This window comes from Polypterus senegalus, chromosome 6 (genome assembly GCF_016835505.1).
Source record: "Polypterus senegalus isolate Bchr_013 chromosome 6, ASM1683550v1, whole genome shotgun sequence".
Lineage (NCBI taxonomy): Eukaryota > Metazoa > Chordata > Cladistia > Polypteriformes > Polypteridae > Polypterus > Polypterus senegalus.
In genome coordinates, this window is record NC_053159.1 from 193,691,659 (window position 1) to 193,718,555 (window position 26,897).

At 50.5% G+C, this 26,897-nt stretch overlaps 1 protein-coding gene across 1 annotated transcript; it reads left to right on the forward strand.

Moving 5' to 3' along the window:
• Positions 1–32: 32 nt before the first annotated feature.
• nemp2 (nuclear envelope integral membrane protein 2) lies at positions 33–26,558 on the forward strand. The gene is made up of 9 exons (XM_039757893.1): positions 33–169; positions 3,995–4,101; positions 6,064–6,304; positions 7,834–7,906; positions 7,990–8,083; positions 25,330–25,444; positions 25,520–25,724; positions 25,932–26,117; positions 26,207–26,558. The coding sequence occupies exons 1-9, from the start codon at positions 82–84 to the stop codon at positions 26,451–26,453; spliced, it is 1,356 nt and encodes a 451-aa protein (XP_039613827.1). The 5' UTR covers positions 33–81; the 3' UTR covers positions 26,454–26,558.
• Positions 26,559–26,897: the final 339 nt, after the last annotated feature.

A 26,897-nucleotide genomic window follows, 5' to 3' on the forward strand; every position in this document is an offset into this window, starting at 1 on the left:
TCACTGGGGAGGCGCGTGACGACGTCATTTCCTGTAACCAAGGAAGCGGTCGTTCGCCATGGTTTGAATGCCGCGGGAGACATGGTGGTGGTCGCAGTCCGGTGGGCCGCCGCTGGGTTGATGTTGTGGGTGGCGGCGACGAGCTCTGTATCCGGCTACCCGGTCACAGGTAGGTGCTGTCGCCTGTCCGAAGGGGATGGCGGGCCGTCGCGGCATTTCCGGATTCTTGTGCCCGCTCTCGGGCTGAACTGTCACTCTGCTCTGTTAAAAAAAAAAAGCGACGCTCGTGTTTAAAGTGCGGGAGAGCTGAGGGGCAGCAGCCTGCCGGGGTGGCACCCTTTCTCCCCACTTGCTGTGCCTGCCGACCGGCCGGCCGGCGGCAGGTGCCTTCAGTTTCTGGTGTGTTAGCCTCGCTGAAGCCGGGCGGGAGTGGATTGTGCTTGAAACTGGGTGAGGACGGTTAGGCAGCTCACCGAGTGTCACATTTGTAAACCAAGCCGACGCCTCGTGAAGGTGGGCTCTCTGATTTTGAACTGCAGAGGTGGTCTCGTCCGGCTGGTTTGACAGGCAGCAAGAGATGAGTTGTCGCAACGCTCCATAAGAGGCTTTTAGGCAAACGTCTGTGTCGCCATTGCACCTTTAAAAACAACCAACCTGCTGCCATGGAGAAACCTTCCGGGAGCATCAGATTGTACTTTGGCAGACGAGGGCTGAACGCCAACGATGTGATGTCGCAGGCGCGCGCTGCACGTGATCTCCGTTGTTCAGCGTTCTGATGATCGTCGGTGTGAACTTTTAAGAACTGCCATCTCTGTTCATGAAAATATCAACTGCAAAATATGCAGTCCAAGTAAACGACGTGTCGCACTGTAGACAGAGAAGATGACGGAGAGCCGCAGGAGATGCCGATTTCAGGACTCGGAGCTCCACAATCAACACATCTCCCTACAGACACCAGTAAAATCAGGGAGAAGGCTGCACACCATCACCTTCTGACTGAATAGCTAAAGAAGTTTATCCTTACTGCCTAATTGGCACGGTGGCGCAGTGATAGCGCTGCTGCCTCGCAGTAAGGAGACCAGGGTTCACGTCTTGGGTGCTCCCAGTGTGGAGTTTGCATGTTCTCCCTGAGGCTGATGGTGTCCTCCCACGATCCAAAGACGTGCATGTCTGGTGAAGTGACGATCCGGAGCGTGAGTGTGTGTGCTCTGTGATGGACGGCCCTCCTGTCCGGGGGTTTGTTCCTGCCTCACGCGCTATGCCAGCTGGGATAGGCTCCAGCAGACCCCCATGACCCTGTTCTAGCTAAGAGGGTTAGAAAATGACAGACTGTCTATTTGGAAATGCAAACGTGACACAGTAAGAGATCTTGAAATATCAGTTGTCACTGCAGTTCTCCATTATAATTGCCCAGACGGTGGAACATCTGTTACATACCCTGATGTTTTTATTGCATTTTGAAAGTTCAGATACAGCGTAACTATGTAAGGACACTTGGTTACATTGTAATTCTATAAAGTGTGGAATAAAAATGACAACTGAGTAATTAACTATAGCGTTACTTTGTATTACACAGTAAGTATGGAGTAATAACTCGTAGTTACACTGTGCTTATACAGGTAATTACATAGTAGTTACAGTGTAATTATGGACACTTAATGTAAAGCGTTACCCGAATGAATAACTAAGTTTCAGTAACCTTCTGCTACTGAGCTTCTGAATGGATAAGCACAGTTTTAGCTTTTTATTTTCTCCCAGCGTCAAGTCTTTAGTTCGGTTTCTTTTACTCTCGCCCCGAAACCCCAGTGGATGGTTTAAAATGCACGGACTGGACCAATTGGGGGCGACTGTTTTAGAAAGAAGCTCTGTGAGTGGAGCCTTTACAGTGCAGGGTTTCACCGCAGTTCGCCTCACACTTTTTAACGGGTTGTCCCCTGGCGTGTGTTGTCATTTGAGAGTCACGTCTGGCTTTGCGATACCCAATGGGTGCTGACGCTTTAGTGTTAGTGACGGAGGGCCAGCGGTCTGCTTTCTGTTTCAGAGAGAGAGAAACTTGAACATTCTAAAAGGACGTCACAGGGTCATCGCCGCAGACACAAGGGGCTCGAATACACACATAACAAGAATAATCAACACCGAGATCAACCAAGTCATGGAGTGTCAAATGACTAGAAATTCACATGCTTATCAGTTACAATGCCACGGGCCAGGACGTCGGGCACTGGCACACTGTGTTGCCTGTTAAGATGTCTGCTGGAGCAGCCCAGTACCAGTCAGCACACAGAAGGGCACAAGACCACCCACCTTCTTATAGAGCCCGATGGCACAGCTATCTCGGTTCGTTTCTAAATGTGCTTCTCTGTTTAGCCAGAACCTCATACAGGGGGTGACAGTCTTGTCCAGGATCGTCGGCAGCTCCAGGAGTGACCGTCTCTTCCACCACATCCCCCCGTGAGTCCAGCCTTTTTAATGAGTTAATTGAGTCTGCTGGCATCGTTGGCACGAAGACCTTTTGCTCAGACCACTACAAACTTCTACGAGTGGCCTGCATACACCAAACAGCCTCCGATACGAACTGAGGGCAGACCAGGGGTGACCCTCGTGAAGTCTACCATTGTCTGCTTTGTCTTTCTGGTGCTGAGCTGCAGGCGGTTGAGTTGGCACCTCCACTACTGTGTGCCCTGCTATTCATTCTCCTGCTCACCGCAGAAACGCCCGGCTCTGGTCGTGTCAGCAGATGATGCGATTCAGGATCTTCTGTGTCTGTCAAGTGCTCGGGGTTGTCTGTCCGCCAGCCCCTCACACACCCCGTGCCTTTGAAGGCCGATCTCGGTCTCAATTGGCACACACAGCACAGCCCAAGATTTGCACGTCCAGCACACAGCAGTCCTCCTCACCTGGCAGGATGCGCGGTTGACATGAAAACTACAGCCGAGCGAGGACGCCGCTTGTCAGGCACAAAGACAGCAGAGAGATGCGGGTGCGACGCAGCTCAGACTTCATATTGAAACACGACGTCGAGCCGAGAGGAGGAGCGCCACACACGCCCGCCATTGACAGCGAAGCACATTCCACACGGCAGTGACGGCCACCTGTTCAAGGTAACACTCCGCTCACAACACAAAGGCATATAAACTCCATTTGACTACACGAAAACAACCCAAATCCGTGACTGGGGGTCTTCATCGGCCACGGCGAGACAGCAAGGAACTGCCACACGTACCAGTGAAGTGAAAGGTCAGCCTGAGCTAACGAGGCTAAACGCCTTCGGCGTATCAACTGCTCCATGTGCTTTACAGTCGGCTGCTATGGTGCTGCACCCAGGAGGACTCGCGCTGACGTGGGGTGACCTCGCTTGTGTGGACGAAGCACTAAGACAGACAGGTTTGTGGCCTGAAAATACAGACGGCTGTGCTTCTGCGCTTCCATACATCCTCGCGCCCAAACCTTACAGACAAGCCGAAGGAGAACGCGGACCACCTGCACAGACATCTGTCCCTTTGCTGCAGGGGTCGCCCCTTTGACAGGAAAGGACAGGACGGGGTTTAACGGTTCGCTGCACTCTGGCGTTGCTCTGCCTTTGTGTTTTCCATGCGATTTATCTTTTTGTCAGTTAAAGGTTTCTTGTGTTTGGGACTTCATTTTCAATTGCCTTTTATTTGGGGACCGGAGGGGCACATACACCCCGTCAGTGGCTCCTTTTCTTTGCCACCCACTGATTGACCCCCAGCACGTGGTGCCTGCGTGTTCGGAGTTCATAATCGGGCTGATCATTGGATCTGTTTAATTCAGGACCGGCCGGGGGTCCTCATGTTCAGCCAGTTCTCGTGTCTGAAGGCGCCAGTGCTGCTCGTCGGCTACACGGGTCTTCAGCCCCACGGACTGCTCTGCCAGTTAAGCAAGTCCGCTCGCTGTCCAGGACACAATGGCTGTATGGTGTTGAGACTTCCACAAACGATATCCTCACCCTGATGTTCTCCTTTCACTTCTCAAGGCTGCACCGACCTCCGAGTGAACAAACCTGTCGCCGAGAGTGGAGAGAAATGCTTCTGCCTCGACTCTGCGCCCCCGGGCTGGGCAGACCTCTGGTCGACCTTTCAGGTAAGCCGGGCACAAGTTGTTCACCTTGTTGGTCTTTCACTACACAGGTCGGTGGCAACAAAACTAACCGGCCAAGCGACCGGGAATCTCTCTGTCTTAGGGTTTTAGTGAAATGCACGTCTGTTTTACGTTGACCAGTTCATGGCATGCACATCTGCAGATAAAGAAAAGCACATCTGTTACAGAGTGCAGCACACCCAGTCACCCCTGCCAAGCTGTACTGCGATGAGAAATCTCAAAGACGAGTCCAACTTTGTGGTCGTATTCAAGTACAAAGTACGTAGGAAACGATGCAAAGCAGCGATAGCAGCACACAAAGACCTGGCATGAGTCACACCTTGAAAGCGACAGCACCGTGCCACTCATTTACAGACGAGGTCCATATAATCGAGTAAACATAAGCCTGTGGACTGTTACAGGACAAGAGTACAACATGAGTCGTCACAAGCGCTGCGAGCGAAGTCCCACTTCTCGTTTACAAGAGCCCATCAAAGCCATCCTCTGCCAGTCAGAAGTGCAGCGAACAAGAGACCGATCTCGAGCGCCGCGCAGATCAGAGGGAGGTGGGCAGCTGGGGGTTACACTTGGAAGTGAGGTTTAATGCCACGCTGGAGTGGCGTCTCCAGATGCCACTTGATTAATGGACAGACCTTGCTGGGCTCCATTTGCGTTAATCAGTTAGTTTCCCAGTAGTTTGTTCTCCTGTCCGTTTAAACAAATCTGTCTGTCTGTGTTTTTATGATGTAATTAGCCGTTTGTAAGGTTTGTATTGGCCGTTTCCCTGAGATCCGTGTCCAAGCGCTCGCTGCGGAGCACCACACACAAATACACTGAACTGAATTTAGTGCCAGAAGTCAAGGCGCCTGCTGAATTGCTGGTGGCATTTCAAAGATACCAGGCAGCTGAACCGGTGCCAAGGTAGCTCCGTCGCAGAGTTTTCTTCAGGTCAGGGCATTGGTGGCAACATTCAAAGTCCTTTCACTTGGTGAAACACTTAAAAACACAAATGGTCTGAGGCTGATATGCTATCTGTCCAGATATCGACGTGTGCAGACTTTGAGCACGCAGTAATGATAAAGAGATGCCACGAGACCTCTGGCAGCACGAGTGACGGCAGCTGACACCCATACTGGAACTGTGGTAGGCAGCCCTGGGAAACGTGGTGGGTGGACAAAGAAGGTGCACTGCGACACGTCTGTGTAACTAAATATCGAGATGTGAAAATACAAAAAGAGCAGGAATCCAAAGTGAGCGACTCGCCACATGACAACGCATTTGCTTTGTAAGTAACGGAACCTCGCAGCGCAACTCTAGGCTTAGAAATCGTCTTGTTGAAACGGCCATGGAGTCCTCAAAGTAGAATTTTAAATGTATGTGTTGCCGACTGCAGCCTGTGATTACGGGCTCAGTGGGCGACTAGACGGTGACTTGCAGAGTGTCCTTTAAGGCCGCACCTGTCAAAAGCCGTCTACTTGGCGGCCCCTTGACTGATTTTGACATCACCGATGAACCTCTCAATAATTCAAGCCTATCAACAGAGACCACACTTACAAAAACTCCCTGGACAGAGGAAGACTGGCATTAGCTCTGCCCAGTGAAGGAGGCTGACAGCCTTGTAACACAGTGTCACACACACGTGCATGGGGGGCCGTCTAAGGGCTTAGCGGAGGACAAGAAGCAGAAGCAGAGGCAGGGGTTGATGAACTCCACTAATGCCTTTTCTCCCTCTTCCACAGACCACCAGAAGAGAAGCTCCGCCCACTCCCGTTCACAGACCGCGCCATCCTGCAGACGTCACTTCCGCCTAAAACCCGCCCGCTCCGTTCTGGACTCACTCCTTCGTGACGTCTCACTTCTTGCTTTTTTTTTTTTTTTGTGATAATGTAACGAGTGGACCCCCAAACCTTTCTAATTGTTTTTGTGTCTTCTACAATAGCAGCTTTTGTTTGTGCTTTTCTTCAGGTAACTGCGCAGTCAAATGAGGACGATAACCTAAAGATTCTGCTTCCTGTTGAAGATGCCGATTGCAGATACCCGGAGACATTTGCTGTCTTTGTACAGTGCATTAGATGGCATTACTTGCCACCTCCCAGGCCAAACCACACAGTGTCCCGGAGTGTCGCCTTTATCGATGAGCCAGCCTGCTTCAAAGTCCTCCCTTTTAAACTACGATCCAGCTACACTGTGCTCATCCATGGCAGAAGTGAGTCAAGAATGTCGTTGAGCTGACGGGCCGTTTGTGGTGAGCATCCAGCTGCTCCACCTTTACACTTGACCCCGGCGGGCACTTTGTGGCTCTTAGCCTTTTATTTGAGCCCAGAATGTGACAAACAGTTTGATTTCAGTCAAGTACAGTGGCATGCAAAAGTTTGGGCCCCCTTACTTAAAACGTCAATTACTATGAACAGTTAAGTGAGCAGAAGATGAACTGATCACCAAAAGGTGACGTGTTTCTTTAGGATTTGAATTAAGGTGCAAAATACAAAAAAAAAAAAATGCAAAGGGCAAAAGTTTGGACCCCTGACATGGTCAGTAAGACCCCTTTGGTGAGCATCACAGCTTGTAAGCACTTTTTGTCTTTTGTTTCTCTTTTTTCGCCCATTGGTCTGTCATTCTGTGAGATTCCTGGGCCGTCTTTGCCCGGCCTGCTCTCTTCAGATCTCTCCACCGATTTTCAATGATGTTTAGGTCTGGGGCTCTGAGGGCGCCCCTGAGGTTTTCCATTGTAGATTTTGAGGTGTGTTTCGGGTCATTATCTTGTCGTAGGACCCATCCTCTTTTTAACTTCAACTTTGTTTTTACAGACGGTGTGATGTTTGCTTCCAGAATTTGCTGGTATTTATTTGAATTCATTCTTCCCACTACCAACGACACGTTCCCTGTGCCACTGGCTGCAACACAAGCCCAAAGCCTCATCGATCCACCGCCATGCTTCATAGTTGGAGACGTGTCCTTTCCCTGGAATTCAGCCCCCTTTGTTCTCCAAACACACTTTTACATGTTGTGGCCAAGAGGTTGTAGTTGGACTTCATCAGCCCAAAACGCGTGAGGCTCATTCAGATGTCCAACTTCAGGCGCTGAATTTTGTGGTTAGGACGCCGACCCTACCATGAAGGTCTTGTTTGTTCAGGTGTCGCTGCACAGTAGAACAGAGGACCACCACTCTAGAGTCTGCTAAATCTTCCTGAAGGTTGGTTTAGTTGCCTTTCTACCAATCCAATGAGCAGATCTCCCAGAAAGTTTTCTTGGTCTTCCAGACCTCCGCTTGACCTCCATTATTCCTGTTAATGGCCATTTCCTAATAACATGCTTAGAGGAGCCCATGGCTGCTGATCGTTGGTTTGAGGAGTCTTGAGAATTCATACAGCTTTACACTTTCACCACCTAACAATGACTGGGAACAAGCCATAGTCCTAACGAGTGAATGAAGATCTGAGACCTCAGATATCTTGGGGTGCCCAAACTTCGGCATGGGGCTCCTTTCCTGTTTTCATTGTACAAAATAAAAACAATGCACTAATCGAGCATAAAATCCAGAAAGGAAATGTGTCCTCTTTACCTGATGAGGTCGTCACTTAACTATTCACAGTAACAGACGTTTTAAGCAAGGGGGGCCCAGACTTTTGCTCGCCACTGCAGATCTCCAGTGCAGTAGTAAGAACAGTAGATGGGTGTGGTGCCACCTCTTTGCCCTCTCCTTGACCCCTGACCCGTGGCTGTGTTGTCTTTCAGAGCTTGACGTGAGTCACTTTGCGACATTTGCAGCTGGAGTGTTCCTGTTGTTCCGCGCGGGGGACCTGTGCAGGTAGGTGGCGCTCTCTTTGTTAGACGAGGAACTGCACTTTGGTAATTGTACTGATTGGCTTGCACATGAATGGGTTTTGGCAGGAGTGCGGCGCTCTGTTATCTTACTGGGATCTGCTTGGGTGTTCTGTCGCCAGCCGCTTTCCTACTGCTTGTGTTCAGGAGCAGAATACCGGCGGTAAGTAACCACTTCTTTATTCCTGTTGGTCGCTGCGTCTCTTTGCTTTGCTATACACAGCAGCAGGGCGCATCACTTGTTTTCCTCTCCTCCATCTCTCAACGCTTGTCATATAACATTTTAATGAAAGTCTTCAGACCCCCCCTCACTTTTGTCACATTTGGTTTTTTGTCAGCACCCCAGAATGACCAAGCAAAACAGGATTTTAGAAATGTTTGCAACATATTACAAATAAACTGAAATTTCACATTGACACAAGTTAGTATTTAGACCCTTCATTCAGTTCTTGGATTTGAGGTGACGAGTGTCACTCACCTGGGGCCTCGTGCATAACGTCGTGTGTAGAATTCACACTAAAACATGGCGTACAGACAAAAGCAGAAATGTGTGTACGCAAAAAAAAAATCCAGATGCATAAATCTGTGTGAACGCCAACTTCCACGTTCTTCTGCTCCATAAATCCCGGTCAGTGTGAAAAGTAACGCACATGCACGTGCCTGCTGCCCGCTCGTCTCCTCCCAGAATGACGCCTCTTTGAATATGCAAATCAATATAAATAGCCCTTAAGCTCAGCTTCTGTGAAAATGCAACGGCAAAAGCACGAGGGAAAATAGAAGAATTTCAGCAAATACCAAGTGGAGGCAAAGGAAAAACGTAGTATTTGTTGGTTTAAACAGTGGAATAAACAACAAAAGGAAGTTGATCGAGTGACAGAGCGTGTCGGAGAAACTCAAAATCTCAAGCTGACAGTCGCACAGTGCCCAAAATAAAAAAAAAAAAAGAAGTTGTCAGATATCAAAGAAAAGGGGAGTCGTAGCCCACCGTCTGAGTGTCATGAAAGATTATTAGGGTACAGAGAAAAAAAAAATAGGCACACAGTGTGCAACAAAACTCAAAATGCCAACTTTAATCTCGAAATTTCAATTTTAATCACGTAGTTTATTTTGTCATTAAAGTAGAACATCATAAACTTCATCATAACTAAAGTCGCACGTCAAATGCTTTGTTTTGTATGTGATCGTCAATGTGCTCTGTGTGTGTCAATCACTACGTGCTTCTTAAACCGGCTTTCTCTTCCTCCGACATGACACAGAATCCATGACATTCATGACATTACAGCTCTCTGAATAATTAAAATACTGAGATGTATACGTGGTATCATTGTCATGATGATAGGAGTTAAAACATGTTATTAAAAATGGGGACACGGTGGCGCAGTGATAGTGACGAGTTGGCGCCCCGTCCAGTGTTTGTTCATGTCTCACGTGAGATGCTTGCTGCGCGGTGCACGACCTTCGATGAAATACTTTACTGCAGCAGGTCTGTCTCTCTCTCTCAGACGTACAAACCTCCAATTCCTGTCCTTCCCTTTCTTTCTCCAAATACCCAATCGCCACACAATCAGCTCTGTAATGGACGTTAAGCCATCTGTAAGCTGAGAACGACAATTCTTCAAAACTTTTAAGGAACATTGAAATATCTTCGTAGTACGTGTTGAATTATTCCATCCATCTATCCTTCCAGTGTCGCACCAGCAAGAATACAGCGTGAGGCAGGAACAAACTGTGAAGGGAGCGCCAGATCATCGCTAGCACTGCGGCACCATGTCCTCAGATGTTTAATTATCAACAATACAGATTATTTAAATGAAGTTAGTTTTATCTGTATAATATAATCAACATATTTTGCTGCATTTCATCTTAATGATCTCGTCATCATATGTGAATTTATAAAGTGGCTCAGCTTGTGTGATATTCCAACTGTATCTCAAGTTTCCAGTGAGGTGATTGTACTCATAAGTCCTCACAGGTCTACGAGGAGCACTCGATGGCTGACTGAGTGCGTTTAGAGCTCTTGGGGTGAAACTGTTTGTGAACCGCGAGGTCCGTACAGGAAAGGCTCTGAAGTGTTTGACATACGAGAGCAGTTCAAATAGACTGTGTGCATGGCTGAGGCGGCGTGTGCTTGATGCTGTATCCTGATCATTCTCTTTGTGATCAGCTGCTCCGAGTGGTGCAATGAGACTAACAGGGAGAAAGATGATCTGCTGTGACAACTCCTAAGGGCAGCAGCTGAAAGAAGAAGAAGAAGGTGCAGTGAGAGTAACAACGCTAAAGCAGTTCTGGTATTTAGAATAGTTTGGCCAATCTGTGGACCATTACATTGTTACAGGTTAATCACAATCAGATGCATTCAACTAATAAACAATATGCGGTTAATTTCAGTGTATTTATAAAGCCGCGTCAGGAATGTGGATCTAAAAAAGAAAGGGTAACCACACAAGAACAAAAGCACTGCTTTGACGCTGGGTGCCACCAGTTTCCAAAACCGAGCAGAGAACTTGTGTACGCCAGGGATTGAGTTGGTGTGAAAATGTGCGTGGCTTTACGCCAAGTTTAGGTTTTATACATCGAGATTTGAGTGTGGAAACGGGAGTGCACAACATGTTTGTGTATACGCACTGTTTATACCTGAGGCCTCTGGAGTTGGCGATTTTCTGCCCTTCCTCTCAGCAGATCCTCTCAAACTCTTTCAGGTTGGATGGAGACCACCAGTGGACAGCTGTCTTCAGGTGTCTACAGAAATGTTTGATTAGGTTCAAGTCTGGACTCATCTCGAGGACACTGACAGAGTTGTCCCTGTGCCACTCCTTGGCTTTGTGACACGTAGGCCAAGCCTCCTTAAGGATCTCGCTCTGCTTGGCTCTGTTCACTTGCCCTCAGTCCTGACTCGTCTCCCAGTCCCTGATGCTCGATCCTTGGGGTGGTGTGGTGCAGGACATGAGCAGTGCCTGCTTTCCTCCAGACAATTCAGGTTTGGTTTTATCAGACCAAAAATGTTGTTTTTCACCGTCTGAGAGTCCTTTAGGTGTGTTTATATGCGCACACGTAACCCAGTTGAACAAGTCATCCTCTGGAGTTCTCCTTTGGCAAAACACTGTGATGTCATTAAACTGTGCAAAATAAATAAAGAGTTAAACGTCGTCATTGGCCGCCATGGAAGTGAAACCAAACGCGAGGCCTGCGCTCACGTGTGTGTGTTTTGTAGGTACGGGTAGTCCTTCTTGTGCTCTGAAGTAAGCTGGCATTTCACACCCTGAACCTGAGCGCCCGATGATTCGCAGCATGAACACTGAGCCCTGCACCGCCATTTCAACATTTCTGTAGCCAGATCCAAACTAAACCTTATTAACACCTGACCCTTTGTTCTTAATATTTCTCTGTTTAGCGGATTGCACACAGCACACTATTTTCTCCGCACAGGGCTGATAAACTGGTTTGTGTGGGTCTCGCTTTACACTCGGCTCTGCTGTGATAAGAACGGCAGTACTTTTACTTCAATCAAATGAGTCGAGTGTTGTTTTGGGTACTCGTCACTTTAAAGAGTACTCTGACTACGTGTCGCGCACTCCTTTTAACACGCCACCCCGACATTGTGCTGCTGGGGTTCAGCCAGCTCATCGGCAAACATTTATCACTTTCTGAAATATCAAGATGGATTATTTCAACCATAAGAAGGAAAAATGTGATCACCTCTATGGACGCCGAAAGGGAGTGCAAAGCTAAGCACATACACAGAGTAGAGTCCTTAAGTGGGACCTGGCTCAGGGTTTACATGGCCGGGTTATTGGTAGAGTAGTCTACGTCTGTTCACCTGGCTTCACTAACTGGAATACGAGTTCATGTGGCATTTTAGACAGCGTCTGTCAGTGACTGACCGGCTTACTAAACCCACCGAGTGCCGATCCGCAGAGCGGGCTGCACCGGCGCCCAGGCTCAAGTGGCCCAGCTGAGGCCCTCCATACCTGTTGGCTGTTTTTAAGAATTTTGCTGAAATCCTCTTTAATTTGTCACTTGATGAGGGAAACGAGAATTGAAATGCTTTTAGCCCCAGGCTGCAGCAGAACCGAATATGAACAAAGGGCAGGGTCTGAAGACTTTGGGAATGCGCTGCGTAGTGTTACAAGAGTCGGCATGGCGAGAAGTCGAGCAAAGTGACCCTGCTATTGGCGAACGAAAAAGATTACAATATGCCAGCTTTCCAGGCGAGATGAGTTACCTCAAACTGGCATGTTGTAATCTTTTTAGTTCGCCAACAACAGGGGTCACTTTGCTTGACTTCTTACTACATTCATAATGGTTATGTACAGCACCCTGGCACTCCAGACATACATCAATCTGTGGGATATTGCTTTGGTTTACTGCACGTCTAGACAACTCTTTGTTTTTTGTAAGTACATTACGTACAGTTGTGTATCCTGGAGGAGCCAATCACGAGGGTAGAACTGGCAGCGACTGGAATTGACAAGAAGAAAAAAACACAGGCCTGAACTGTGATGGCAGCAGCTGGCATCCTTTAGATAGATAGATAGATAGTGTGAATGGCACTATATAATACGATGGATAGATACAGTGGTGTGAAAAACTATTTGCCCCCTTCCTGATTTCTTCTTCTTTTGCATGTTTGTCACACAAAGTGTTTCTGATCATCAAACACATTTAACCAATTAGTCAAATATAACACAAGTAAACACAAAATGCAGTTTTTAAATGATGGTTTTATTATTTAGGGAGAAAAAAAATCCAAACCTACGTGGCCCTCTGTGAAAAAGTAATTGCCCCCTGAACCTAATAACTGGTTGGGCACCCTTAGCAGCAATAACTGCAATCAAGCGTTTGTGATAACTTGCAATGAGTCTTTTACTGCGCTCTGGAGGAATTTTGGCCCACTCATCTTTGCAGAATTGTTGTAATTCAGCTTTATTTGAGGGTTTTCTAGCATGAAGCGCCTTTTGAAGGTCATGCAGGTCATAGCATCTCAATTGGATTCAGGTCAGGACTTTGACTAGGCCACTCCAAAGTCTTCATTTTGAGGTGGATTTGCTGGTGTGTTTTGGGTCATTGTCCTGTCGCAGCACCCAAGATCACTTCAGCTTGAGTTGACGAACAGATGGCCGGACATTCTCCTTCAGGATGTTTTTGGTAGACAGTAGAATTCATGGTTCCATCTATCACAGCAAGCCTTCCAGGTCCTGAAGCAGCAAAATAACCCCAGACCATCACACTACCACCACCATATTTTACTGTTGGTATGATGTTCTTTTTCTGAAATGCTGTGTTCCTTTTACGCCAGATGTAACGGGACATTTGCCTTCCAAAAAGTTCAACTTTTGTCTCATCAGTCCACAAGGTATTTTCCCAAAAGTCTTGGCAATCATTGAGATGTTTCTTAGCAAAACTGAGACGAGCCCTAATGTTCTTTTTGCTTACCAGTGGTTTGCGTCTTGGAAATCTGCCATGCAGGCCGTTTTTGCCCAGTCTCTTTCTTATGGTGGAGTCGTGAACACTGACCTTAATTGAGGCAAGTGAGGCCTGCAGTTCTTTAGACGTTGTCCTGGGGTCTTTTGTGACCTCTCGGATGAGTCGTCTCTGCGCTCTTGGGGTCATTTTGGTGGCGGCCACTCCTGGGAAGGTTCACCACTGTTCCATGTTTTTGCCATTTGTGGATAATGGCTCTCACTGTGGTTCACTGGAGTCCCAAAGCTTTAGAAATGGCTTTATAACCTTTAGCAGACTGATAGATCTCAATGACTTCTGTTCTCATTTGTATTTCTTTGGATCTTGGCATGATGTCTAGCTTTTGAGGTGCTTTTGGTCTACTTCTCTGTGTCAGGCAGCTCCTGTCGAAGTGATTTCTTGACTGAAACAGGTGTGGCAGTAATCAGGAAATTGAACTCAGGTGTGATACACCACAGTTAGGTGATTTTTGAACAAGGGGGCAATTACTTTTTCACACAGGGCTATGTAGGTTTGGATTTTTTTTCTCCCTAAATAATAAAAACCATCATTTTAAAACTGCATTTTGTGTTTACTTGTGTTATATTTGACTAATGGTTAAATGTGTTTGATGATCAGAAACATTTTGTGTGACAAACATGCAAAAGAATAAGAAATCAGGAAGGGGGCAAATAGTTTTTCACACCACTGTAGATAGATACTTTATTAATTCCCCTACTCCAGCAGCAGCATACTGATAATAACAATATTAAATTAAAGAGTGATAATAATGCAGGTATAACAGACAATACCTTTAATGTAAAATGTTAGCCTTTACCCCCCGAGTCGCACAGTGTGGGGTCTCCTCAGTCTGTCTCTGAAGCTGCTCCTCTGTCTGGAGATGATCCTGTTCAGTGGATTCTCCATGACTGACAGGAGTCTGCTCAGCGCCCGTCGCTCTGCCACGGATGTCAAACTGTCCAGCTCTGTGCCTACAATACAGCCTGCCTTCCTCACCAGTTTGTCCCTCTTATTTATGCTGCCTCCTCAGCACACCACCATGTAGAAGAAGGCACTCACCACAACTGTTTGATAGAACATCTGCAGCATCTTATTTCAGATGTTGAAGGACGCCAGCCTTCTAATGATGTATAGTCAGCTCTGTCCTCTCTTACACAGATCATCAGTATTGGCAGTCCAGTCCAGTTTATCATCCAGCTGCACTCCCAGGTATTTATAGGTCTGCACCTTCTGCACAGTCACCTCTGATGATCACGGGGTCCATGAGGGGCCTGGTCCTCCTAAAATCCACCACCAGCTCCTTGGTCTTGCTGGTGTTCAGGTGTAGGTGGTTTGAGTCGCACCATTTAACAAAGTCCTTGATTAGGTTCCTGTACTCCTCCTCCTGCCCACTCCTGATGCAGCCCACCATAGCAGTGTCGTCAGTGAACTTTTGCACGTGGCAGGACTCCGAGTTGTATTGGAAGTCTGATGTATGTTGGCTGAACAGGTCCAGAGAAAGTCCAGTCCCCTGCGGCGCTCCTGTGCTGCTGACCACAATGTCAGACCTGCAGTTCCTGAGACGCACATACTGAGGTCTGTCTGTAAGATAGTCCACCATCCATGGCACCAGGTATGAATCTACTGCCATCTCTGTCAGCTTGTCTCTAAGGAGCAGAGGTTGGATGGAGTTGAAGGCGCTAGAGAAGTCCAGACACATAATTCTTACAGCACCACTGCCTCTGTCCAGGTGGGAGAGGGATCGGTGTAGCGTGTAGATGATGGCATCCTCCACTCCCACCTTCTCCTGGTATGCGAACTGCAGAGGGTCAAGGGCGCGGTGGACCTGTGGCCTCAGGTGGTGAAGCAGCAGCCGCTCCATGGCCTTCAATCACAGGTGACGTCAGAGTGACAGGCCGGAAGTCATTCAGCTCACTAGGACGTGATAGCTTTAGGACTGGGGTGATGCAAGATGTTTTCCAAAGCCTTAGGACTCTCCCCTGTTCCAGGCTCAGGTTGAAGATGTGCTGTAGAGTTCCAGCGCACAGGCCTTCAGCAGTCGTGGTGATACTCCATCTGGACCCGCTGCTTTGCTGGCATGAAGTCTCCTCAGCTCTCTGCTCACGTGGGCTGCTGTAATTGTGGGTGGTGATGTCTCACCTATGCTGGTATCAGCAGAAGGATGGCTGGAGGGTGCAGTACTCTGAGGTGGGTTAGGGTGGTCAAACCTGTTAAAGAAGTTGTTCATCTGGTTTGCTCTCTCCACGTCTCTCTCGATGGCGGCACCCCGCTTCGAGCTGCAGCCAGTGATGATCTTCATCCCATCCCACACTTCCTTCATGCTGTTATTCTGTAACTTCTGCTCCAGTTTTCTCCTGTACTGTTCCTTGGCCGACCTGAGCTGGACTCGGAGTTCCTTCTGCACGCACTTGAGCTCATGCTGATCACCATCTTTAAAAGCCCTTTTCTTCCTTGATTTCACTTGTAATCCATGGCTTGCTGTTAGCATAGCAGCGTACTGTTCTTACTGGAACTCCAATGTCCATCCAGAAGCTGATGTAGTCAGTAGTGCAGTCAACAACCTCCTCAATGTTCTCACTATGTGACCCCTCAGGATATCCCAGTCTCTCAGAGCCTCAGAGGACCACTTCCTGAATGACGTGTGGTTGTCGGTCGCTCCGTCACTCTTGGTTTGTAGTGAGGCTGAAGCAGAACCAGGTTATCATCAGCGGGTGGCACTGTGTGTGTCTTTAACGTTGGCATACAGTAGGTTGATAGTCCTATTTCCTCGGGTGTTACAATCCACATACTGGGAGAAGGCAGGTAATGTTTAGTCCAGCGTCACTTGGTTAAAGTCTCCAGCGATTAGCACAAGCGCCTCGGGGTGCTGCGTTTGTAATTTAGCAACAGCGGAGTGGATGATGTCACCCGCTATCTCCGCGTTTGCCCGAGGAGGGATGTAAACAATAATAACAATGACGTGTCCAAACTCTCTGGGCAAGTAATAGGGACGCAGACGTACGGCCAACAGTTTGATGTCCCAGCAGCAAGTGGAGATTTTAACGTTTACATGTCCAGGGTTGCACCATCTTGTGTTCCTTTCCACTTCCCGCTGGTATTTGCGTCTCTGTCCGCTCTAACTGTGCTAAACCCGGGTAGCTCCATGTTAGCATCTGGGATGTTAGTTGTTAGCCACGTTTCACAGAAACGCATTTTTCACCAGTGCAGCCAGTGCATCAATCTTATTTGGTGGTGAGTTCACATTTCCCAGGATCACAGAAGGCACCGACGGTTTGTAGCGCCACTTTCTCGCTAGCCTCTTAGCCTTTGGCTTAGCGCCGGCTCTGCTGCCACGATACCGCCTTCTTACCTCGTCAGGTAAATCGGGAACCACACCGGCACGGGGCCTTTGTTCTCAGCGCTTGAAGTTGACTACTTGAATAGACGAGTCTTGGCGTGTAAAAATCCATGTCAAGTAGTAAAAAGTGTCCCGGGAACGAGTCCACATAAGAGAAGATGGTAGGAGTGATCAGTGAAATACAGAAAAAGGTCGAAAGATAAAGTCATAGACGGAGCTGCTGGAGTGGCTGCCACTCGCGCCGGCGCCTGAGTCACAAGTTTACTGTCGACTTGTTGGCTCCTGCCTTTGTGTGGCATCCTCTGGGTTTGTGTGTGAAGCGGTGGTGTGACACCACTAGTAAGAGACGTTAGTGTGAAGCATTGGAACAACAGTATTAATGGTCACTCCATCCATAACTGATGCGACTTCCAGCCCACTGCTTGTTTTGACAGTGGATTCAGACCCCCAAAGCCCCCCACACACGGCTCTATGCGTCCTCTCACCCCACTGTGCTGACCTTCAGTATTGATTAAATAAATCCACAGTACCTTCTGGGGATTCCCTCGTTCTGCTAGGAGACTTCAATGCTCACGTGGGTGATGACAGTGAGACCTGGAAGGGCGTGATTGGGAGGAATGGCCCCCCGATCTGAACCCGAGCGGTGTTTTGTTATTGGACTTCTGTGCTCGTCACCGATTGTCCATAACGAACACCAAGTTCAAGCATAAGGGTGTTCATATGTGCACTTGGCACCAGGACACCCTAGGCCTCAGTTCAATGATCGACTTTGTGGTCGTGTCGTCGGACCACTCGGGTGAAGAGAGGGGCGGAGCTGTCAACTGATCACCACCTGGTGGTGAGTTGGCCGATGGTGGGGAAGATGCGGTCAGACCTGGTAGGCCCAAGCGTGTTGTGAGGGTCTGCTGGGAGCGGCTGGCAGAGTCCCTGTCAGAAGTAGCTTCAACTCCCACCTCCGGCAGAACTTCAACCCGTCCCGAGGGAGGTGGGGACATTGAGTCGAATGGGCCATGTTCCGTGCCTCTATTGTTGAGGTGGCTGACGGAGCTGTGGCTGTAAGGTGGTGGTGCCTGTCGTGGCGGCAATCCCGAACCCGTTGGTGGACACGGCGGTGAGGGATGCCGTCAAGCTGAATGAAGGAGTCCTATAGGACCTTTTTGTCCTGTGGGTCTCTGGAGGCAGCTGATAGGTACCGGCAGGCCAAGCGAGCAGCGGCCGGTTGTTGCTGAGGCAAAACTTCGGGCATGGGAGGAGTTTGGAGAGGCCATGGAGAGCGACTTTGGACGGCCGAGGAGATTCTGGTCCACCGTCCGGCGTCTCAGGAGGGAAGCAGTGCAGTGTCAACACCGTATATGGTGGGGATGGTGCGCTGCTGACCTCGACTTCGGGCGTTGTGGGTGGGGGAGTACTTGAAGACCTCCTCAATCCCACTAACATGCCTTCCAATGAGGAAGCAGAGCCTGGGGACTCTGAGGTGGGCTCTCCCATCTCTGGGACTGAAGTCACCGAGGTGGTCAAAAACTCCTTGGTGGCAGGGCCCGGGGTGGATGAGATCGCCGGAGTTCCTTAAGGCTCTGGATGTTGTAGGACTGTCTTGGTTGACACGTCTCTGCAACATCGCATGGACATCGGGACAGTGCCTCTGGATTGGCAGACCGGGGTGGTGGTCCCCTCTTTAAAAGGGGACGGAGGGTGTGTTCCAACTATAGAGGGATCACACTCCTCAGCCTCCCTGGAAAAGTCTATTCGGGGTTCTGGAGAGGGGTCCGTCGGATAGTCAACCTCGGATTCAGGAGGAACAGTGTGGTTTTAGTCCTGGTGCGAACAGTGGACCAGCTCTTCACCCTTAGCAGAGTCCTGGAGGGTGCATGGGAGTTTGCCCGACCGGTCTACATGTGTTTTGTGGACTTGGAAAAGGCATTGACCGTGTCCCTCGGGAATCCTGTGGGGGTGCTCGGGAGTATGGGGTACGGACCCCTGATAAGAGCTGTTAGGTCTCTGTACAACCGGTGTCAGAGCTTGGTCCGCATTGCCGGCAGTAAGTCGAGACCGTTTCCAGTGAGAGTTGGAATCAGACAGGGCTGCACTTTGTCACCATTCTGTTCATAACTTTTATGGACAGAATTTCTAGGCGCAGCCAGGGTGTTGAAGGGGTCGGTTTGGTGGACTCAGGATTGGGTCACTGCTTTTGCAGATGATGTTGTCCTGTTTGCTTCATCAGGCCGTGATCTTCAGCTCTCTCTGGATCGGTTTGCAGCTGAGTGTGAAGCGGCTGGGATGAGAATCAGCACCTCCAAATCCGGGACCATGGTCCTCAGCCGGAAAAGGGTGGAGTGCCCTCTTAGGATTCTCGGGGTCTTGTTTATGAGTGAGGGAAGAATGGAGCGTGAGATCGACAGGCGGATCGGTGCGGCGTCCACAGTGATGCGAGCTCTGCATCGGTCTGTCGTGGTGAAAAAGGAGCTGAGCCGTAAGGCAAAACTCTCAATTTACCAGTCGATCTACGCTCCTACCCTCACCTGTGGTCATGAGCTATGGGTAGTGACCGAAAGAACGAGATCGCGAATACAAGCGGCTGAAATGAGTTTCCTCCGCAGGGTGTCTGGGCTTTCCCTTAAAGATGGGGTGAGAAGCTCAGAGTAGAGCCGCTGCTCCTCCGCATCGAGACGAGTCAGATGAGGTGGCTTGGGCATCTGATCAGGATGCCTCCTGGACGCCTCCCTGGCGAGGTGTTCTGGGCACATCCAACTGAGAGGAGGCCCCGGGGAAGACCCAGGACACGCTGGAGGGACTATGTCTCTCCGCTGACCTGGGAACGCCTTGGGATTCTCCCGGAAGAGCTGGAAGAAGTGGCGGGGAGAGGAAGTCTGGGCCTCTCTGCTCAAGCTGCTGCCCCCGCGACCCGACCTCGGATAAGCGGAAGAGGATGGATGGATGGATCCACAGTATGGCTGTCGATTGAATACATCTAAATAATAAGATAGGAATGTTCATCATAATAATAATAATAATAATGAGTTTTTATTTAAATATCGTCAGACACCTTTAACTATTCCGGGTGCTTTATCTGCTTTTGCTCTTCTTCATATTCATATTTGTACCTTTTGCTTGCAGACATATGCAAAGAACGAAGTGCTTTTGAATTGTGACAGTCGCCTTAGTGGGCCCTCAGCCGAATGTGACACCTGAACACGTGGGCCCTTCACCAAACTGGGGGTCCCTACACAACGGGGTGTTGTGACGATATCAGCGTCTCGTAGGAATGCTTTTTTGCTTTAGTGAAGGCACATTAAGGCCTGATTATTTCTTATAATTAATAATTCCATTAATACAGCGCACTTCCGACATGTGTAGATGGTGGGGGGCCACTTCAGCCACCTGGGTGACGCAATGGCAGCCATTCTTGTGCCAGTACGCTCTCCACACATTAGAGTGAGTGGTAATTAGCCAGTTAGAGACCGGGGCTGAGCAGAGGGTCCAGAATGGACGAGGTCATGGTGGGCAGTTTAGCCAGGACATCAAGAAACACTTGGCTCTTTTCAAAGGATGCCCAGGGGTCCTTTCTGCACCAGCATTTATAGCCCATTGTCCCCATCGCTGCACTGGGACATTGGGATCCACGCACAGACCACAAGGCGAGTGCCCCCTGCTGGCCTCACCAACTTTTCTTCCAGCAGCAACCCAAGCTCTTCCTCGGTGGTCTCCTGGCTGTTGTCCCGTTGTGCTCGCGTGTGTCTTTGCTCGTCACTCCTCCTTTCGACCTGCCTGCTGGTGAAGTGCATGTGCGGCTGCTCCCCAGATGGTGCGTCCTTAGCTTCCCGCCGTATTTACGTCCTTTTCTTTTTAAGTGGGATGCTCTTTCTTTAAAAGTTGACATGTTACTTACTAAAGAGGTCCACCATAATTGAGTCACATGAGAGGGGTACAGAATTGACCCTCACAAGTGACAAGCTCTACCTTAGCCTCGAAGGTCCTCTCATCAAAGCCGTTATCAGCTGGGCAGAAGTTCACAGAACAGGTGAGTCCCAAACTCTTCCTGAACACACTGAGGGACAGAGGTGGGCAGCTTGTTCTGCCAGCCAGGAGCTACACGTGACAAGCCTCTGGGTTGAGATTTGATACCACGCAGATGTGGCTTCAGCAGGAGGAGCACAGGCCCTCCCGAGTGTCTCCAGATACAGAGGTGCTGACCCATCAACTGCCCAGTAGGTGAGCATCAAAGACTTTGAGCGTAATGTGCCCTGCCACTGGGGGGTCAGCGTGGTGACTTGTATTCAGCCAGCGGGGCGAGCACAAGACTTGGCGCTGCGTTGCTGGATCAGTCGGCTGTGCCCGCTAGCACATACGGGCCAGTAAGGAGCTGCAGTAGTCCAGACGTGACAAGACCAGCGCCTGCACCAGGGGGTCCTGCTGCTGACTCCATTAGATACGATGTTCAGAGAGAATCTGCACGAGTAAGAGGCGGTCAGTGACGTACGTGTACGGCTTAGCAGGCCCGCGCTGAACAAAGGTGGGATGGGAGATAACGAGGTGGTCCGGCTTTGCAAGGATGAGCTGGAGATGTTGAGAAGTCAGTGAGACAAGCTGAGCTTCTAGTGGAGACTGTGTGGTCCTCCGGAAGGAGCAACAAGTAAAGCCGAGTGTCTTCTGCTTAGCACTGCTAGGAGACTCCATGGGATGCAGTGAGGCGCGGGCGATGCTTCTTTTAATTACCCACCTAACAGTGCAGATCAGGGAGTTCTTTATGCCAGTAGGGGGCACACACGGTCTACTGCTGCGGTTTACAGCCCAGTCTCTCAGCCGGGCCTTCATTTCATTTTAGAAATCCATTGTGGGATTCGGCCATTAAATTCAAATTACAAAGATGGCGCATGGGAATAATTCAGTTGAGTTCACGTAATGCTAGGATGGCACCGATTGAAAGGTGAATTATAAGCGTAGTAGAGAAACAGTATGGTCTGTGCGGCTGAAACGTGAAGTGAAGGCTGTGAGGAAGACGTGGCCTACGTGATGTCACCCATTAGAGCGTGGACCTTCGTTTGGAAGGACTGGAGTGCCGCCTCTGTGGCTGAAGGTTGCCAATCGAATCCCAGCAGGACTGCTACCCCTTAACCTGACCCTGCGCTCTGCCCCTAGAGAGAGTTACCCCTCGGAGATTAATACAGCGTACCGTAGGCGCAGTACATGTCACCCTTGTCACATGGTGGCCATGTGGGCATACAGACAAGAGTTTGACCGTACTCTCTATGTGGGACAGTAAGGACCCAATAACAGCGTCATGGTCATGTCGGCCCACCTGACGTGACGTTGTTAACGCCTGACGGACGCTCAGTTTGTCGTATTGTCTTCCCAGTCATAGTAAGAACCTCCATGGCCGCGTGACAGCCTTGAACCCGAGGACCTTTGCTGGGTGCTGAGGGACTCGCCTTTGAGGGGTCTGAAGGGTCTCAAGCTGACCTGCAAAGACCTGAACAGACGAAAAGAGCTTTGAGCTTATCCAGTTTCCCACCAGCTCTAACGTTTCCAGATGTTTTTGGAAATTCAGCTTTTTATTTTCAGCAGGAACGTCGGAGCTGTGCGGAGTGCGGGACACAACACAGGAAACGAGTCCAACGAAAGGGCCAGAAAACAAAACCAAAAATGGACTTGCGTGCGGCAAACTGGCAGCAGTGCTGATGTCTTTGGCACGCCATCGCTGCTCTGTGATGTGTGGCTGAAGATTCAAACCTGGAGCCACCTGCAGTGTCCCTGCCCTGCCCTGCCCTGCCCTGCCCGTGACGGTGTGGCCGAGGACGAGAGGCTGCTAGCTGTGACCGGATGCGCCCCACCCTCCTCTCCTTCCGCCCGGCTTAACGGCTCTGCTCTGTCAGGCATCACAAGCGGAGAGCCGCGGCACCTTTGGCTTTGTCACTTTTACTCATTCTGGTCAGCGCTCAGCTTGGGGTGTCATTTGCTGTGAGGTGATTGGCTCTGAGTTTGTCACCCTCGCTCTGTGGATTTGTCTTAAGCCAGTTGATTTTTATTCTTGTTCTTATTTGGATGACTTCAGCAGGTCTAACACGTGACGCACGTGGCGTCGTAATCCGCGAGGAGGACCAGCCGTCAGCTTTATGCCCTTTGAAGCTCCCTTAGCTGCCGCGCCGTTCACGCCCATTATTAAATTCTAAGGCCTCAGGGTTGGGTGACATTTGCATAAGCAGGGACCATGACAAATGTCCAATAAAGAATACAAGGTGACAGACACAGGTGAGGAGGAGGACCGGCCAGAACACACCAAACCCCTTAGCCAGGACCCCCAGTCCACCCTAAACCCGCACACCCCCTTTAGGCCTACGCTCTTCACAAATTGTCCTTTAAAATCCGAGTATCGATTACACCGATGACTAAATTATTACAAATCACCGAGTCTCATCCGCAGACCACCCACTGTCCAGTAAATGTGACCGGCCCACCGACGAGCTGAAGTGACAGGTGACTGGACAGGCCTTATTCACGAAAATGAAGGGTCTCGGCAGCTGGGGTCGTCGCCGTCGTTTAGCCTTCCTCAGTAGCCGTGGCGAGTCCGGGATCCCACTTGGCGTTTTCATAACATCACTGAAGGCGTGCCCGGGTGTAACAGCTGATGTGCCAGTGACCAGAGCACTGCCACCCCCCGGCTTTTTACCTTCTGTCAGGCATGCAAATCTCCGCTGCTTTCTCTTCTCCACTGGCATCTCTTCAAAAACGGGACAGGCCACCTACCCCCTGACAGGTGTCACTTGAGGACAGGTGGCAGGAAGCCTAGCAGGCTGGTGCGTGGCACCGTGATGTAGGTCCTGGAGTCGTGCGAGGCACACACGTGACTCTTTTGTGCCCCCTAAGCTGGCGTAACATTCTACGACTTATCGTTGGGCCAATTGTTACACTGGACATCTCCATGACGACTTCACAAGCCCAGCCCCTTCTATGACCACCAGTGACATGGCAGCTGAAGGAGCCGGTGGTTGTGGAAAGGATTTCCAGGTATGGCGAGTTTGCCCCTTTTTTTTGTTTGTTCCCGTTTTCTATTCTCTTGTGGTCCATAAAACATGAGACATCAGACAGACGAGCCTCTCCTCAGTTTGCGGGGGTCCAAAGCACCTTATAGCCTCATTGCGTGCCCTCTGTTGCTGGCTGAGCACTCATTGGCTGTCACCCCTCGCACACTCAGAGCCCACCGCTGTCACGTAACACTCGGGTCGAGTTGCTGGCTACGCGATCGGAGGTCACAGGAGCACAACGATGACACAAGTGAAGTCTGCGACTGAAGATCTCAGGGCCTTTAGGTGGGACTGCCAGGCAGGCTGTCCTCATGTGTGCCAGTAACTAAAGTCTTGGAATGCCTGGCCTGGGAATTTCATGAAGTGCAAGATGGGGAAGGATTGAGAATTCTAAGGTAGCCCGAGTTCCAAAGTAAGCAGGCCTTCTGCATTAGGACTGAACATCGGGCGTGTCTGACGTCCGCCCTAAACCAAGAAATGAAACCAACTCGCTGTGCCAGGCATGTCGCCCTGTCAGTTACCTGCACTGCCCCAGTAGTCCGACGCGCCCCCCTTTCTCGTGTCCTGTGCCACATCCTCCAAGTTTACTGGGCCCGCCGCCTCTTTAAGCCCACTTCCTGGGGGCCATCGGTGGCAGCCTTGCACTCGCTCTGAGGATGCCAGTTTAGAAATCCCAGCATATCTAATTTGTTAGTAAGCTTTACAGGGTCCTATTTCCTACATAGTGGTCCCCCATAGGCACCCTGGGGACCGCAGCACATCTCCTGGGGGTGCCCCTGCCTGCAGCCCCAACCACAAACCATTCTGTGCCCAAAAGTGTCAGTTTTTGGACTGGCATTGGGGCCCAGTCATACGCCCCTTTAAAGTGCCAGTTACCCACTACCCCTTCTAGTCATTGTAAGAATGCCACTGCAGTCCACCAGTAGGTGCCCACCCTCACTCCATTCTTTTCAAACATTGAAGTTTAAATGGTTTAAGCTCAAGCCTTGGCACTAGTGGTGGGCGATGGCACGGGAGGTACTGAGTCTGTGGGGCATTCCTTTGTTGTCAGGTCTGTGGGTGTGAGAGGTTGGCGATGCCCAGGTTGGCATTGCTTTTCTTCCTCCCCCTCTCTAAGCTGCTCCCTTATGGTGTTGATCTGTTGTGCCTTTTCTGTTGCTGAGTGGCTGATTGTAAAAGACCCCAAACCTGTGGGTGCCCCCCCGAGGGTGTTGTGTTGCTTGTGCCCAATTCTGCCTATCGATGAGGCTCTTTGTCGTGTCCTCTCACTGCCCAGCCGACTGGGCATTGGGATGTCGGGTCCTGCATGGGGCACCGCGCACTCCTAAGCCCACCACGATGGACCCCATTGATGAAGCAGACGTCACCAGGCGTGGCGCGCTCCCAGTTCGCTACTTGCATTGTACTGGGGTGGACGTTGGTGGGCAGCACCTCCCGGGGTCTCTGAAGTCACCTGAGGCGGGATGCCGTGTGGGCCCCATTTCAAGGGGATTTGTCCGTTTTACGGTGCTCTAAGGTGGTCCGACTGGTGGTTGGTGGGCCTGCTGCACTCCACACTTGGCTGTCATTTTTTTGCGCTCCCTTTCTTTCCAGAGAGGCCTTCTCGTCCTGCTGCTCTTCCTGAGTTCATGTGCGTCGTATCTGGTGGTCCAGCAGATCGTCTCCCGGTGGGATGCCATTCAGACGACGTACCGGAAGTACATGACTGGTAAGGAGCTCGTCAACGGGCCGCAGCTGAAGGTGGGCACCTCCTCTAATCCGCCCTCCTCTGTTTCTCTTGCAGTGTACCTGCTCTGTTCGGGTCTCCTCAGCCTCGCTGTTTGCTACGCCAGGGGGCCGATCAGCAGCCCGCAGGTCCTGAACGGGCTGACGTGGGCTCTGCGGTCCGTAGCCGTTGCCTTGCTGTACTGTGGCTTCACCCATCCCACCGCCGGCAATGCCATCGTCTTGAGCGCCCTCGTCATCGCGGTCCTGCCGCTGGCTTGCAGGTGAGCCGTGTCATTTGCTTTCAGCCCTGGGAACCGTTGGACTGGTTTAACAGGAAAGGGTGGCGCTGCAGTGGCAGGGTGTGTGCGCGGAGGGCGTTTCCTGAAACGAGAACAATGCAAGTAGTGCCCTCCCAGGAATGACAGGCCTGACCGGATGCCACGGCCGCTGCAGTGCTGGTCGGCTCCAACTGTCCTTCTCCTTCACAGGACTTTCAAGTCGGCGTTGACGCAACGGAAGCCATCAAAAGCCCACTTCAGATTCCTGAGCGAGGAGGAGTACAGGGAGCAGGGAGTGGCAGAGACCAGGGCGGCACTGCAGGGGCTCAGGGAGCACAGCCGCAGCCCCCCGTTTCCCATGTGGGAGGTGGTGCACAGACTGCAGTCCCCCAAGAGGTGGGTGACTGACGCATGTGGGTGGGTGGGTCGGTCTTGGGTGGGGGTGGCGCCGCTGCTCTCTGACTGTGCCCACCTTCTCGTTGCAGGTTTGCAGCTTTCGTGCGGGGCGCCCCTCATGTAACCCCAGAGGAGAGGCAGGCCTATGACCAGCACTATGGCGCAGGAGGGGCTTATTATGAGCCCCTGATACCCCGGAGCGAAAACGGGATGACCTCCGCGGCTCTGCAGGGCGGTCGAGGGGACGAGGATGACGACGATGACATGGAGTACTCTGAACCTCAGGCTCTCATGCCAGCCAAGGAGGAGGAGGAGGAGGAGGAGGACCTTTTTTAGTTCCGTTTTTAATGGGGTCTCGTATCCTCTGCATTTCTTCGGAGTGGTCGAGGACGAGCTCGGGTGAAGTTTTTAAGGATTTTATAGTAAACTGGTTTTAAAGAGCGAGTGAGCCTGCGTGATTTGTGAAGAGTGCGCCCTTGGGGTTACAAAAAACCTGAAGTTCAGTGCGCCCCTTTTAATTTATTAGCACATCACAGGGTCTAAAATGTGGTTGACTGTCACCTCCGCCACCAGCGAGCTTCTGCTAGACCAAGTCACTCAGTCAGGGGTCCATCTCGGGGTGAACACACATCTCCAGTCCGCCTAACCCTGTGGAAGGGCTGGCAGAGTCCTGCTTTGGATGTCTGGCCACTCTCGTAGAGCTCAAGCGACTTTGTCTCTTTCCTGGCACAGAGCGGACCGTTGGGCACCATTAGGCCGAGGTCGGGCCACTCCAGATGT

Excerpts from the sequence above, each read along its gene's own strand:
- nemp2 (XM_039757893.1), top strand. The coding sequence starts at position 82 with ATGGTGGTGGTCGCAGTCCGGTGGGCCGCCGCTGGGTTGATGTTGTGG. Across the intron at positions 4,102-6,063 it reads ACCTCTGGTCGACCTTTCAG|GTAACTGCGCAGTCAAATGA; the intron begins GTAAGCCGGGCA and ends GCTTTTCTTCAG. Across the intron at positions 26,118-26,206 it reads AGACTGCAGTCCCCCAAGAG|GTTTGCAGCTTTCGTGCGGG; the intron begins GTGGGTGACTGA and ends TTCTCGTTGCAG.